Source organism: Haliotis asinina, chromosome 15 (assembly GCF_037392515.1).
Source record: "Haliotis asinina isolate JCU_RB_2024 chromosome 15, JCU_Hal_asi_v2, whole genome shotgun sequence".
NCBI classification, from domain to species: Eukaryota; Metazoa; Mollusca; class Gastropoda; order Lepetellida; family Haliotidae; genus Haliotis; species Haliotis asinina.
In genome coordinates this window covers 7301176-7315535 of record NC_090294.1, presented here as the reverse complement: position 1 = coordinate 7315535, position 14360 = coordinate 7301176, and the positions used below count along the sequence as shown (strand labels likewise).

The following is a 14360-nucleotide window of genomic DNA, read 5'->3' as shown; positions in this document are numbered from 1 at the left end:
GAAGGGCTTCGGTGATGTCATTGTGAAATCCGAAAATACTCGGAGTTGAGTCATGTGTGCATCTTCATGTGCATGAAATCTTTAGTAGTAGCCATTGTGCACAGTATGCGATTCGAATGCAAGTGAGTATCCCGTTCCAAGTGAAAAGGTCTACAATCAGAAGTTACTGTAGCACATTCCGTCGGTTTATTTATCATATAAACATAACGAAAAGCCTAGAATCATAAGTTACTACATACTACTAAAGTTGTATTTACCATGCTATCAATAGTCGATAACACTTGATGAAAATATCAAGCATTTTGTACACTACTGGGGAAGTTTGCTTCCAGATTTCATGATATATAATAACCGTTTGTATTCCGCTGCTCTCATTAACAGGAGACGTATTTATCTCTATCAAAACGTATATATTTATCAAATCAGACGGTAATTGGGTGTTTCCGATCGGATATGGTAGACATGTAATAAAGTTCTTGATTGATTTGAACGCAAGGGTAACATTATCTGTGAACACACTGAAGACTGTTTTCATCATGTAAAGGGCTTGTGTGAAGGATAAAGTCGAGTTTTCTACTTCTTCTTCCTACTGCTGTTTGTTTTCAAACATTCGCTTGAAGCCCAAAACTTATTGAAGTGAATCACTTGCAACAGTGATTAAAACTTGCTGTAGCCATGCAAATATACACTGCATTGTAGCATTTGTTGAGACATTATCCAATTATCCAAAGACAATATTCCTTCAGTTTGGAACAAGGAAGACCGAATGGAAAGGTCGTGAAACATCTAACAAATATTTACAACTAGAAATTGTTGGCTAGCAACTGGTGTCTTGCTTAGTAACCAGTATATGTTTCAGTACTATTGTTGCCTTTATGATAAGTGAATTCTGCTTCCTCAGAAAGGTGATATTAAGAAATGGAGAGTTGCTTGAAAGAAAATAGCTGTCAAGTAAAGCGACCCAATCCTTTGTGTAACTGTCAGGAATTGGCACTACAGGCAGAGTCCACTGTACGGTTGTGTTATATCCTAGGGATGTGTGCATGACTTGCTATCAAATAGGGATGACACAACGTGCTGGCGAAGGAGGGACGTGTATGCTAACCCTCTGCTACAGCAATCAGAAACACATGCAAAGGAAAGTCTACAAATACGAGGGAACATGCTGTAGTTCATGAGGGAAACCTTATCGTGTTTTCAGAAGACAACCATGCTTAGTTTGTAAGCGATAAATACGTGCTGTGACAATTGATAGTTACAATCCCTTTGTGAAAAGGCACTAGTATATGCATATACCTTCTGGGAAATGACGTTATTGTAGTTTTTAGTTTAAGTGTGGTGATAATGTTAACATTCGGAGAGAATGTCATGCTATTGGGAGATTTCATCAGTCTATTAAGCAGGCGGTCATCACGTGGACAGACTGCAGTATTACACATACATGTGTATATAGCAACCCTTTGTAACAGTGACATTGCTGCTGTGTGCCGATCCTGTGCTCGTGCGTTGTGTCAGTTTTCCCGTCTTTCGTAATTTCGTCTCAGGCAGATATGTCATAATGTCTGATCTACATTGCTCCATCCCAAGTGTAATGGATAGACAGCTGTTAAACGACTATTGGCCTAATACTGGTTCAAAGTTGAGTACCTGCAAGTTATTTGTTTTCTAAATGCAGATAAAACATGCCAAAGAGAGATGAAAAAGATATACGAAGAGAGACCTACACCCTATTATATACCACCCTCTACTTCCTTTATGAATGTTCAAGTACACCAGCACACATGTATAGCCTTAGGGTGATAACCTGAGGCAAGTCATTTGAGGCGAAAAGAATGGTCAGTTCACATCATTAACATTTAGGTGTGTTGCTTACCTGGAAGTGGCCAACCTAAGGTAAATCAATCACATGTAGTTCACAAATTGTATATATAAAGGTAAGGGGAAAAATATTCTATCATCTCTTTCTTCATCAACTGCTAGGACACAGTTACGTCTTCAGACCAAATTGTAAGTACCATTTCAAGGTTTGCCTGTGGTAAGCATGTGCAGTCTGACGTTTTCATTCTTTTGCTGCACACCTCTACTTTCTCAACTTTTACATTGATCCAATTCAGTAAACTGTGACTGTGTAAGTGCTATTTACCGTTCTTGTCAGTGTGGAAATATGTGGTTGCTTGTGAAATAAAACATGATAATATCATTGATCACGTGTGCCGTGGAGAAAAATCTCCAGACGAGTAATGATAACATGTTGTTTCCCTGTCATGAAGATGATTTTCATGTTACTGAACAGATACTCAAAATGATGAAGATTGTCGCCGTCCTTGTTGTCTGCTTGGCTGTTACCGCCTTCGCTGAACCAACCGGTCTGTATGGAGCACATGGAATGGGTGGGTTGTTTGGAGGAGCTGGCGTATTAGGCTACGGAATAGGTGCAATGCACGGAGGTTTTTACGGAGGCTACGGCTATGGCCCGTACGGAGGAATGGGCGGTCTGTATGGAGGCAAATACGGATACGGCCTGGGAAGTCTGTATGGAGGCTACGGTGGTTTCTACGGAATGCCAGGATATGGAATCGGATTAGGAAAAGGTATTTCGCGATACATAATTTCACTCCTTATCCCATTTTAAACTTCACTTTATTGAATAACATCATGTACACATGTCTTTATTATTATTCTACGCAAATACGATATTTTCAGCTGATAAACATCTTTCAAACTGTCGTCAGCTGTTTGAAATGCTTGGGATAGTTTCAACATTTCCATGTTACTTTTCCGTAAATCCCTATTTTACATGTAACTACCCTTTCTGTTTCAGGAATCGGCTATTACTGAGTTACTGTCACCTGCAGTGTGAAGAGAACTTATTACTCCTTATTTTGTATACTCATGACAATACAACTGGTTCAATAAAAATTAAAATACAAACGATTTGTGCTTTGTTTGAAAATCATAAAACTAAATTCAACGTTTACAAAACGTTCCACTACATCCAAATATTTAACTGGTAATCAGTTTTGCTGCAAGCACTGGCGGCAAGTTATAAAATGTGCTTCGAATTTCCTGGAGAAATGAGACTGAATATGATAGGGGTATTGAAGGCTTCACATATATTTCCTACATGCCATCTCTTATTCGGTTCCATGTCTCATGCAAATATATCATTTGTGCTGCCACGAAGGGCTTCGGTGATGTCATTGTGAAATCCGAAAATACTCGGAGTTGAGTCATGTGTGCATCTTCATGTCCATGAAATCTTTAGTAGTAGCCATTGTGCACAGTATGCGATTCGAATGCAAGTGAGTATCCCGTTCCAAGTGAAAAGGTCTACAATCAGAAGTTACTGTAGCACATTCCGTCGGTTTATTTATCATATAAACATAACGAAAAGCCTAGAATCATAAGTTACTACATACTACTAAAGTTGTATTTACCATGCTATCAATAGTCGATAACACTTGATGAAAATATCAAGCATTTTGTACACTACTGGGGAAGTTTGCTTCCAGATTTCATGATATATAATAACCGTTTGTATTCCGCTGCTCTCATTAACAGGAGACGTATTTATCTCTATCAAAACGTATATATTTATCAAATCAGACGGTAATTGGGTGTTTCCGATCGGATATGGTAGACATGTAATAAAGTTCTTGATTGATTTGAACGCAAGGGTAACATTATCTGTGAACACACTGAAGACTGTTTTCATCATGTAAAGGGCTTGTGTGAAGGATAAAGTCGAGTTTTCTACTTCTTCTTCCTACTGCTGTTTGTTTTCAAACATTCGCTTGAAGCCCAAAACTTATTGAAGTGAATCACTTGCAACAGTGATTAAAACTTGCTGTAGCCATGCAAATATACACTGCATTGTAGCATTTGTTGAGACATTATCCAATTATCCAAAGACAATATTCCTTCAGTTTGGAACAAGGAAGACCGAATGGAAAGGTCGTGAAACATCTAACAAATATTTACAACTAGAAATTGTTGGCTAGCACCTGGTGTCTTGCTTAGTAACCAGTATATGTTTCAGTACTATTGTTGCCTTTATGATAAGTGAATTCTGCTTCCTCAGAAAGGTGATATTAAGAAATGGAGAGTTGCTTGAAAGAAAATAGCTGTCAAGTAAAGCGACCCAATCCTTTGTGTAACTGTCAGGAATTGGCACTACAGGCAGAGTCCACTGTACGGTTGTGTTATATCCTAGGGATGTGTGCATGACTTGCTATCAAATAGGGATGACACAACGTGCTGGCGAAGGAGGGACGTGTATGCTAACCCTCTGCTACAGCAATCAGAAACACATGCAAAGGAAAGTCTACAAATACGAGGGAACATGCTGTAGTTCATGAGGGAAACCTTATCGTGTTTTCAGAAGACAACCATGCTTAGTTTGTAAGCGATAAATACGTGCTGTGACAATTGATAGTTACAATCCCTTTGTGAAAAGGCACTAGTATATGCATATACCTTCTGGGAAATGACGTTATTGTAGTTTTTAGTTTAAGTGTGGTGATAATGTTAACATTCGGAGAGAATGTCATGCTATTGGGAGATTTCATCAGTCTATTAAGCAGGCGGTCATCACGTGGACAGACTGCAGTATTACACATACATGTGTATATAGCAACCCCTTGTAACAGTGACATTGCTGCTGTGTGCCGATCCTGTGCTCGTGCGTTGTGTCAGTTTTCCCGTCTTTCGTAATTTCGTCTCAGGCAGATATGTCATAATGTCTGATCTACATTGCTCCATCCCAAGTGTAATGGATAGACAGCTGTTAAACGACTATTGGCCTAATACTGGTTCAAAGTTGAGTACCTGCAAGTTATTTGTTTTCTAAATGCAGTTAAAACATGCCAAAGAGAGATGAAAAAGATATACGAAGAGAGACCTACACCCTATTATATACCACCCTCTACTTCCTTTATGAATGTTCAAGTACACCAGCACACATGTATAGCCTTAGGGTGATAACCTGAGGCAAGTCATTTGAGGCGAAAAGAATGGTCAGTTCACATCATTAACATTTAGGTGTGTTGCTTACCTGGAAGTGGCCAACCTAAGGTAAATCAATCACATGTAGTTCACAAATTGTATATATAAAGGTAAGGGGAAAAATATTCTATCATCTCTTTCTTCATCAACTGCTAGGACACAGTTACGTCTTCAGACCAAATTGTAAGTACCATTTCAAGGTTTGCCTGTGGTAAGCATGTGCAGTCTGACGTTTTCATTCTTTTGCTGCACACCTCTACTTTCTCAACTTTTACATTGATCCAATTCAGTAAACTGTGACTGTGTAAGTGCTATTTACCGTTCTTGTCAGTGTGGAAATATGTGGTTGCTTGTGAAATAAAACATGATAATATCATTGATCACGTGTGCCGTGGAGAAAAATCTCCAGACGAGTAATGATAACATGTTGTTTCCCTGTCATGAAGATGATTTTCATGTTACTGAACAGATACTCAAAATGATGAAGATTGTCGCCGTCCTTGTTGTCTGCTTGGCTGTTACCGCCTTCGCTGAACCAACCGGTCTGTATGGAGCACATGGAATGGGTGGGTTGTTTGGAGGAGCTGGCGTATTAGGCTACGGAATAGGTGCAATGCACGGAGGTTTTTACGGAGGCTACGGCTATGGCCCGTACGGAGGAATGGGCGGTCTGTATGGAGGCAAATACGGATACGGCCTGGGAAGTCTGTATGGAGGCTACGGTGGTTTCTACGGAATGCCAGGATATGGAATCGGATTAGGAAAAGGTATTTCGCGATACATAATTTCACTCCTTATCCCATTTTAAACTTCACTTTATTGAATAACATCATGTACACATGTCTTTATTATTATTCTACGCAAATACGATATTTTCAGCTGATAAACATCTTTCAAACTGTCGTCAGCTGTTTGAAATGCTTGGGATAGTTTCAACATTTCCATGTTACTTTTCCGTAAATCCCTATTTTACATGTAACTACCCTTTCTGTTTCAGGAATCGGCTATTACTGAGTTACTGTCACCTGCAGTGTGAAGAGAACTTATTACTCCTTATTTTGTATACTCATGACAATACAACTGGTTCAATAAAAATTAAAATACAAACGATTTGTGCTTTGTTTGAAAATCATAAAACTAAATTCAACGTTTACAAAACGTTCCACTACATCCAAATATTTAACTGGCAATCAGGTTTGCTGCAAGCACTGGCGGCAAGTTATCAAATGTGCTTCGAATTTCCTGGAGAAATGAGACTGAATATGATAGGGGTATTGAAGGCTTCACATATATTTCCTACATGCCATCTCTTATTCGGTTCCATGTCTCATGCAAATATATCATTTGTGCTGCCACGAAGGGCTTCGGTGATGTCATTGTGAAATCCGAAAATACTCGGAGTTGAGTCATGTGTGCATCTTCATGTGCATGAAATCTTTAGTAGTAGCCATTGTGCACAGTATGCGATTCGAATGCAAGTGAGTATCCCGTTCCAAGTGAAAAGGTCTACAATCAGAAGTTACTGTAGCACATTCCGTCGGTTTATTTATCATATAAACATAACGAAAAGCCTAGAATCATAAGTTACTACATACTACTAAAGTTGTATTTACCATGCTATCAATAGTCGATAACACTTGATGAAAATATCAAGCATTTTGTACACTACTGGGGAAGTTTGCTTCCAGATTTCATGATATATAATAACCGTTTGTATTCCGCTGCTCTCATTAACAGGAGACGTATTTATCTCTATCAAAACGTATATATTTATCAAATCAGACGGTAATTGGGTGTTTCCGATCGGATATGGTAGACATGTAATAAAGTTCTTGATTGATTTGAACGCAAGGGTAACATTATCTGTGAACACACTGAAGACTGTTTTCATCATGTAAAGGGCTTGTGTGAAGGATAAAGTCGAGTTTTCTACTTCTTCTTCCTACTGCTGTTTGTTTTCAAACATTCGCTTGAAGCCCAAAACTTATTGAAGTGAATCACTTGCAACAGTGATTAAAACTTGCTGTAGCCATGCAAATATACACTGCATTGTAGCATTTGTTGAGACATTATCCAATTATCCAAAGACAATATTCCTTCAGTTTGGAACAAGGAAGACCGAATGGAAAGGTCGTGAAACATCTAACAAATATTTACAACTAGAAATTGTTGGCTAGCACCTGGTGTCTTGCTTAGTAACCAGTATATGTTTCAGTACTATTGTTGCCTTTATGATAAGTGAATTCTGCTTCCTCAGAAAGGTGATATTAAGAAATGGAGAGTTGCTTGAAAGAAAATAGCTGTCAAGTAAAGCGACCCAATCCTTTGTGTAACTGTCAGGAATTGGCACTACAGGCAGAGTCCACTGTACGGTTGTGTTATATCCTAGGGATGTGTGCATGACTTGCTATCAAATAGGGATGACACAACGTGCTGGCGAAGGAGGGACGTGTATGCTAACCCTCTGCTACAGCAATCAGAAACACATGCAAAGGAAAGTCTACAAATACGAGGGAACATGCTGTAGTTCATGAGGGAAACCTTATCGTGTTTTCAGAAGACAACCATGCTTAGTTTGTAAGCGATAAATACGTGCTGTGACAATTGATAGTTACAATCCCTTTGTGAAAAGGCACTAGTATATGCATATACCTTCTGGGAAATGACGTTATTGTAGTTTTTAGTTTAAGTGTGGTGATAATGTTAACATTCGGAGAGAATGTCATGCTATTGGGAGATTTCATCAGTCTATTAAGCAGGCGGTCATCACGTGGACAGACTGCAGTATTACACATACATGTGTATATAGCAACCCCTTGTAACAGTGACATTGCTGCTGTGTGCCGATCCTGTGCTCGTGCGTTGTGTCAGTTTTCCCGTCTTTCGTAATTTCGTCTCAGGCAGATATGTCATAATGTCTGATCTACATTGCTCCATCCCAAGTGTAATGGATAGACAGCTGTTAAACGACTATTGGCCTAATACTGGTTCAAAGTTGAGTACCTGCAAGTTATTTGTTTTCTAAATGCAGTTAAAACATGCCAAAGAGAGATGAAAAAGATATACGAAGAGAGACCTACACCCTATTATATACCACCCTCTACTTCCTTTATGAATGTTCAAGTACACCAGCACACATGTATAGCCTTAGGGTGATAACCTGAGGCAAGTCATTTGAGGCGAAAAGAATGGTCAGTTCACATCATTAACATTTAGGTGTGTTGCTTACCTGGAAGTGGCCAACCTAAGGTAAATCAATCACATGTAGTTCACAAATTGTATATATAAAGGTAAGGGGAAAAATATTCTATCATCTCTTTCTTCATCAACTGCTAGGACACAGTTACGTCTTCAGACCAAATTGTAAGTACCATTTCAAGGTTTGCCTGTGGTAAGCATGTGCAGTCTGACGTTTTCATTCTTTTGCTGCACACCTCTACTTTCTCAACTTTTACATTGATCCAATTCAGTAAACTGTGACTGTGTAAGTGCTATTTACCGTTCTTGTCAGTGTGGAAATATGTGGTTGCTTGTGAAATAAAACATGATAATATCATTGATCACGTGTGCCGTGGAGAAAAATCTCCAGACGAGTAATGATAACATGTTGTTTCCCTGTCATGAAGATGATTTTCATGTTACTGAACAGATACTCAAAATGATGAAGATTGTCGCCGTCCTTGTTGTCTGCTTGGCTGTTACCGCCTTCGCTGAACCAACCGGTCTGTATGGAGCACATGGAATGGGTGGGTTGTTTGGAGGAGCTGGCGTATTAGGCTACGGAATAGGTGCAATGCACGGAGGTTTTTACGGAGGCTACGGCTATGGCCCGTACGGAGGAATGGGCGGTCTGTATGGAGGCAAATACGGATACGGCCTGGGAAGTCTGTATGGAGGCTACGGTGGTTTCTACGGAATGCCAGGATATGGAATCGGATTAGGAAAAGGTATTTCGCGATACATAATTTCACTCCTTATCCCATTTTAAACTTCACTTTATTGAATAACATCATGTACACATGTCTTTATTATTATTCTACGCAAATACGATATTTTCAGCTGATAAACATCTTTCAAACTGTCGTCAGCTGTTTGAAATGCTTGGGATAGTTTCAACATTTCCATGTTACTTTTCCGTAAATCCCTATTTTACATGTAACTACCCTTTCTGTTTCAGGAATCGGCTATTACTGAGTTACTGTCACCTGCAGTGTGAAGAGAACTTATTACTCCTTATTTTGTATACTCATGACAATACAACTGGTTCAATAAAAATTAAAATACAAACGATTTGTGCTTTGTTTGAAAATCATAAAACTAAATTCAACGTTTACAAAACGTTCCACTACATCCAAATATTTAACTGGCAATCAGGTTTGCTGCAAGCACTGGCGGCAAGTTATCAAATGTGCTTCGAATTTCCTGGAGAAATGAGACTGAATATGATAGGGGTATTGAAGGCTTCACATATATTTCCTACATGCCATCTCTTATTCGGTTCCATGTCTCATGCAAATATATCATTTGTGCTGCCACGAAGGGCTTCGGTGATGTCATTGTGAAATCCGAAAATACTCGGAGTTGAGTCATGTGTGCATCTTCATGTGCATGAAATCTTTAGTAGTAGCCATTGTGCACAGTATGCGATTCGAATGCAAGTGAGTATCCCGTTCCAAGTGAAAAGGTCTACAATCAGAAGTTACTGTAGCACATTCCGTCGGTTTATTTATCATATAAACATAACGAAAAGCCTAGAATCATAAGTTACTACATACTACTAAAGTTGTATTTACCATGCTATCAATAGTCGATAACACTTGATGAAAATATCAAGCATTTTGTACACTACTGGGGAAGTTTGCTTCCAGATTTCATGATATATAATAACCGTTTGTATTCCGCTGCTCTCATTAACAGGAGACGTATTTATCTCTATCAAAACGTATATATTTATCAAATCAGACGGTAATTGGGTGTTTCCGATCGGATATGGTAGACATGTAATAAAGTTCTTGATTGATTTGAACGCAAGGGTAACATTATCTGTGAACACACTGAAGACTGTTTTCATCATGTAAAGGGCTTGTGTGAAGGATAAAGTCGAGTTTTCTACTTCTTCTTCCTACTGCTGTTTGTTTTCAAACATTCGCTTGAAGCCCAAAACTTATTGAAGTGAATCACTTGCAACAGTGATTAAAACTTGCTGTAGCCATGCAAATATACACTGCATTGTAGCATTTGTTGAGACATTATCCAATTATCCAAAGACAATATTCCTTCAGTTTGGAACAAGGAAGACCGAATGGAAAGGTCGTGAAACATCTAACAAATATTTACAACTAGAAATTGTTGGCTAGCACCTGGTGTCTTGCTTAGTAACCAGTATATGTTTCAGTACTATTGTTGCCTTTATGATAAGTGAATTCTGCTTCCTCAGAAAGGTGATATTAAGAAATGGAGAGTTGCTTGAAAGAAAATAGCTGTCAAGTAAAGCGACCCAATCCTTTGTGTAACTGTCAGGAATTGGCACTACAGGCAGAGTCCACTGTACGGTTGTGTTATATCCTAGGGATGTGTGCATGACTTGCTATCAAATAGGGATGACACAACGTGCTGGCGAAGGAGGGACGTGTATGCTAACCCTCTGCTACAGCAATCAGAAACACATGCAAAGGAAAGTCTACAAATACGAGGAATATGCTGTAGTTCATGAGGGAAACCTTATCGTGTTTTCAGAAGACAACCATGCTTAGTTTGTAAGCGATAAATACGTGCTGTGACAATTGATAGTTACAATCCCTTTGTGAAAAGGCACTAGTATATGCATATACCTTCTGGGAAATGACGTTATTGTAGTTTTTAGTTTAAGTGTGGTGATAATGTTAACATTCGGAGAGAATGTCATGCTATTGGGAGATTTCATCAGTCTATTAAGCAGGCGGTCATCACGTGGACAGACTGCAGTATTACACATACATGTGTATATAGCAACCCCTTGTAACAGTGACATTGCTGCTGTGTGCCGATCCTGTGCTCGTGCGTTGTGTCAGTTTTCCCGTCTTTCGTAATTTCGTCTCAGGCAGATATGTCATAATGTCTGATCTACATTGCTCCATCCCAAGTGTAATGGATAGACAGCTGTTAAACGACTATTGGCCTAATACTGGTTCAAAGTTGAGTACCTGCAAGTTATTTGTTTTCTAAATGCAGTTAAAACATGCCAAAGAGAGATGAAAAAGATATACGAAGAGAGACCTACACCCTATTATATACCACCCTCTACTTCCTTTATGAATGTTCAAGTACACCAGCACACATGTATAGCCTTAGGGTGATAACCTGAGGCAAGTCATTTGAGGCGAAAAGAATGGTCAGTTCACATCATTAACATTTAGGTGTGTTGCTTACCTGGAAGTGGCCAACCTAAGGTAAATCAATCACATGTAGTTCACAAATTGTATATATAAAGGTAAGGGGAAAAATATTCTATCATCTCTTTCTTCATCAACTGCTAAGACACAGTTACGTCTTCAGACCAAATTGTAAGTACCATTTCAAGGTTTGCCTGTGGTAAGCATGTGCAGTCTGACGTTTTCGTTCTTTTGCTGCACACCTCTACTTTCTCAACTTTTACATTGATCCAATTCAGTAAACTGTGACTGTGTAAGTGCTATTTACCGTTCTTGTCAGTGTGGAAATATGTGGTTGCTTGTGAAATAAAACATGATAATATCATTGATCACGTGTGCCGTGGAGAAAAATCTCCAGACGAGTAATGATAACATGTTGTTTCCCTGTCATGAAGATGATTTTCATGTTACTGAACAGATACTCAAAATGATGAAGATTGTCGCCGTCCTTGTTGTCTGTCTGGCTGTTACCGCCTTCGCTGAACCAACCGGTCTGTATGGAGCACATGGAATGGGTGGGTTGTTTGGAGGAGCTGGCGTATTAGGCTACGGAATAGGTGCAATGCACGGAGGTATTTACGGAGGCTACGGCTATGGCCCGTACGGAGGAATGGGCGGTCTGTATGGAGGCAAATACGGATACGGCCTGGGAAGTCTGTATGGAGGCTACGGTGGTTTCTACGGAATGCCAGGATATGGAATCGGATTAGGAAAAGGTATTTCGCGATACATAATTTCACTCCTTATCCCATTTTAAACTTCACTTTATTGAATAACATCATGTACACATGTCTTTATTATTATTCTACGCAAATACGATATTTTCAGCTGATAAACATCTTTCAAACTGTCGTCAGCTGTTTGAAATGCTTGGGATAGTTTCAACATTTCCATGTTACTTTTCCGTAAATCCCTATTTTACATGTAACTACCCTTTCTGTTTCAGGAATCGGCTATTACTGAGTTACTGTCACCTGCAGTGTGAAGAGAACTTATTACTCCTTATTTTGTATACTCATGACAATACAACTGGTTCAATAAAAATTAAAATACAAACGATTTGTGCTTTGTTTGAAAATCATAAAACTAAATTCAACGTTTACAAAACGTTCCACTACATCCAAATATTTAACTGGTAATCAGTTTTGCTGCAAGCACTGGCGGCAAGTTATAAAATGTGCTTCGAATTTCCTGGAGAAATGAGACTGAATATGATAGGGGTATTGAAGGCTTCACATATATTTCCTACATGCCATCTCTTATTCGGTTCCATGTCTCATGCAAATATATCATTTGTGCTGCCACGAAGGGCTTCAGTGATGTCATTGTGAAATCCGAAAATACTCGGAGTTGAGTCATGTGTGCATCTTCATGTGCATGAAATCTTTAGTAGTAGCCACTGTGCACAGTATGCGATTCGAATGCAAGTGAGTATCCCGTTCCAAGTGAAAAGGTCTACAATCAGAAGTTACTGTAGCACATTTTGTCGGTTTAATTATCATATAAACATAACGAAAAGCCTAAAATCATAAGTTACTACATACTACTAAAGTTGTATTTACCATGCTATCAATAGTCGATAACACTTGATGAAAATATCAAGCATTTTGTACACTACTGGGGAAGTTTGCTTCCAGATTTCATGATATATAATAACCGTTTGTATTCCGCTGCTCTCATTAACAGGAGACGTATTTATCTCTATCAAAACGTATATATTTATCAAATCAGACGGTAATTGGGTGTTTCCGATCGGATATGGTAGACAGGTACTAAAGTTCTTGATTGATTTGAACGCAAGGGTAACATTATCTGTGAACACACTGAAGACTGTTTTCATCATGTAAAGGGCTTGTGTGAAGGATAAAGTCGAGTTTTCTACTTCTTCTTCCTACTGCTGTTTGTGTTCAAACATTCGCTTGAAGCCCAAAACTTATTGAAGTGAATCACTTGCAACAGTGATTAAAACTTGCTATAGCCATGCAAATATACACTGCATTGTAGCATTTGTTGAGACATTATCCAATTATCCAAAGACAATATTCCTTCAGTTTGGAACAAGGAAGACCGAATGGAAAGGTCGTGAAACATCTAACAAATATTTACAACTAGAAATTGTTGGCTAGCACCTGGTGTCTTGCTTAGTAACCAGTATATGTTTCAGTACTATTGTTGCCTTTATGATAAGTGAATTCTGCTTCCTCAGAAAGGTGATATTAAGAAATGGAGAGTTGCTTGAAAGAAAATAGCTGTCAAGTAAAGCGACCCAATCCTTTGTGTAACTGTCAGGAATTGGCACTACAGGCAGAGTCCACTGTACGGTTGTGTTATATCCTAGGGATGTGTGCATGACTTGCTATCAAATAGGGATGACACAACGTGCTGGCGAAGGAGGGACGTGTATGCTAACCCTCTGCTACAGCAATCAGAAACACATGCAAAGGAAAGTCTACAAATACGAGGAACATGCTGTAGTTCATGAGGGAAACCTTATCGTGTTTTCAGAAGACAACCATGCTCAGTTTGTAAGCGATAAATACGTGCTGTGACAATTGATAGTTACAATCCCTTTGTGAAAAGGCACTAGTATATGCATATACCTTCTGGGATTTGACGTTATTGTAGTTTTTAGTTTAAGTGTGGTGATAATGTTAACATTCGGAGAGAATGTCATGCTATTGGGAGATTTCATCAGTCTATTAAGCAGGCGGTCATCACGTGGACAGACTGCAGTATTACACATACATGTGTATATAGCAACCCCTTGTAACAGTGACATTGCTGCTGTGTGCCGATCCTGTGCTCGTGCGTTGTGTCAGTTTTCCCGTCTTTCGTAATTTCGTCTCAGGCAGATATGTCATAATGTCTGATCTACATTGCTCCATCCCAAGTGTAATGGATAGACAGCTGTTAAACGACTATTGGCCTAATACTGGTTCAACGTTG

At 39.0% G+C, this 14360-nt stretch overlaps 4 protein-coding genes across 4 annotated transcripts; all 4 read left to right on the top strand.

The window, feature by feature from the left end:
- The first annotated feature begins 2302 nt into the window (after nt 1-2302).
- LOC137266257 (glycine-rich protein-like) lies at nt 2303-2838 on the top strand. Its single transcript, XM_067801751.1, has 2 exons — nt 2303-2591; nt 2822-2838. The coding sequence occupies exons 1-2, from the start codon at nt 2303-2305 to the stop codon at nt 2836-2838; spliced, it is 306 nt and encodes a 101-aa protein (XP_067657852.1).
- A 2644-nt stretch (nt 2839-5482) lies between these two features.
- Nucleotides 5483-6018, top strand: LOC137266256 (glycine-rich protein-like). The gene is made up of 2 exons (XM_067801750.1): nt 5483-5771; nt 6002-6018. The coding sequence occupies exons 1-2, from the start codon at nt 5483-5485 to the stop codon at nt 6016-6018; spliced, it is 306 nt and encodes a 101-aa protein (XP_067657851.1).
- Nucleotides 6019-8662: 2644 nt separating this feature from the next.
- On the top strand, nt 8663-9198 carry LOC137266255 (glycine-rich protein-like). Its single transcript, XM_067801749.1, has 2 exons — nt 8663-8951; nt 9182-9198. Exons 1-2 carry the CDS (start codon nt 8663-8665, stop codon nt 9196-9198), a joined length of 306 nt encoding a protein of 101 aa, XP_067657850.1.
- Nucleotides 9199-11841: 2643 nt separating this feature from the next.
- On the top strand, nt 11842-12377 carry LOC137266254 (glycine-rich protein-like). The gene is made up of 2 exons (XM_067801748.1): nt 11842-12130; nt 12361-12377. Exons 1-2 carry the CDS (start codon nt 11842-11844, stop codon nt 12375-12377), a joined length of 306 nt encoding a protein of 101 aa, XP_067657849.1.
- The last annotated feature ends 1983 nt before the right edge of the window (nt 12378-14360 follow it).

Excerpts from the sequence above, each read along its gene's own strand:
- LOC137266257 (XM_067801751.1), top strand. The coding sequence starts at position 2,303 with ATGATGAAGATTGTCGCCGTCCTTGTTGTCTGCTTGGCTGTTACCGCC.
- LOC137266256 (XM_067801750.1), top strand. The coding sequence starts at position 5,483 with ATGATGAAGATTGTCGCCGTCCTTGTTGTCTGCTTGGCTGTTACCGCC.
- LOC137266255 (XM_067801749.1), top strand. The coding sequence starts at position 8,663 with ATGATGAAGATTGTCGCCGTCCTTGTTGTCTGCTTGGCTGTTACCGCC.
- LOC137266254 (XM_067801748.1), top strand. The coding sequence starts at position 11,842 with ATGATGAAGATTGTCGCCGTCCTTGTTGTCTGTCTGGCTGTTACCGCC.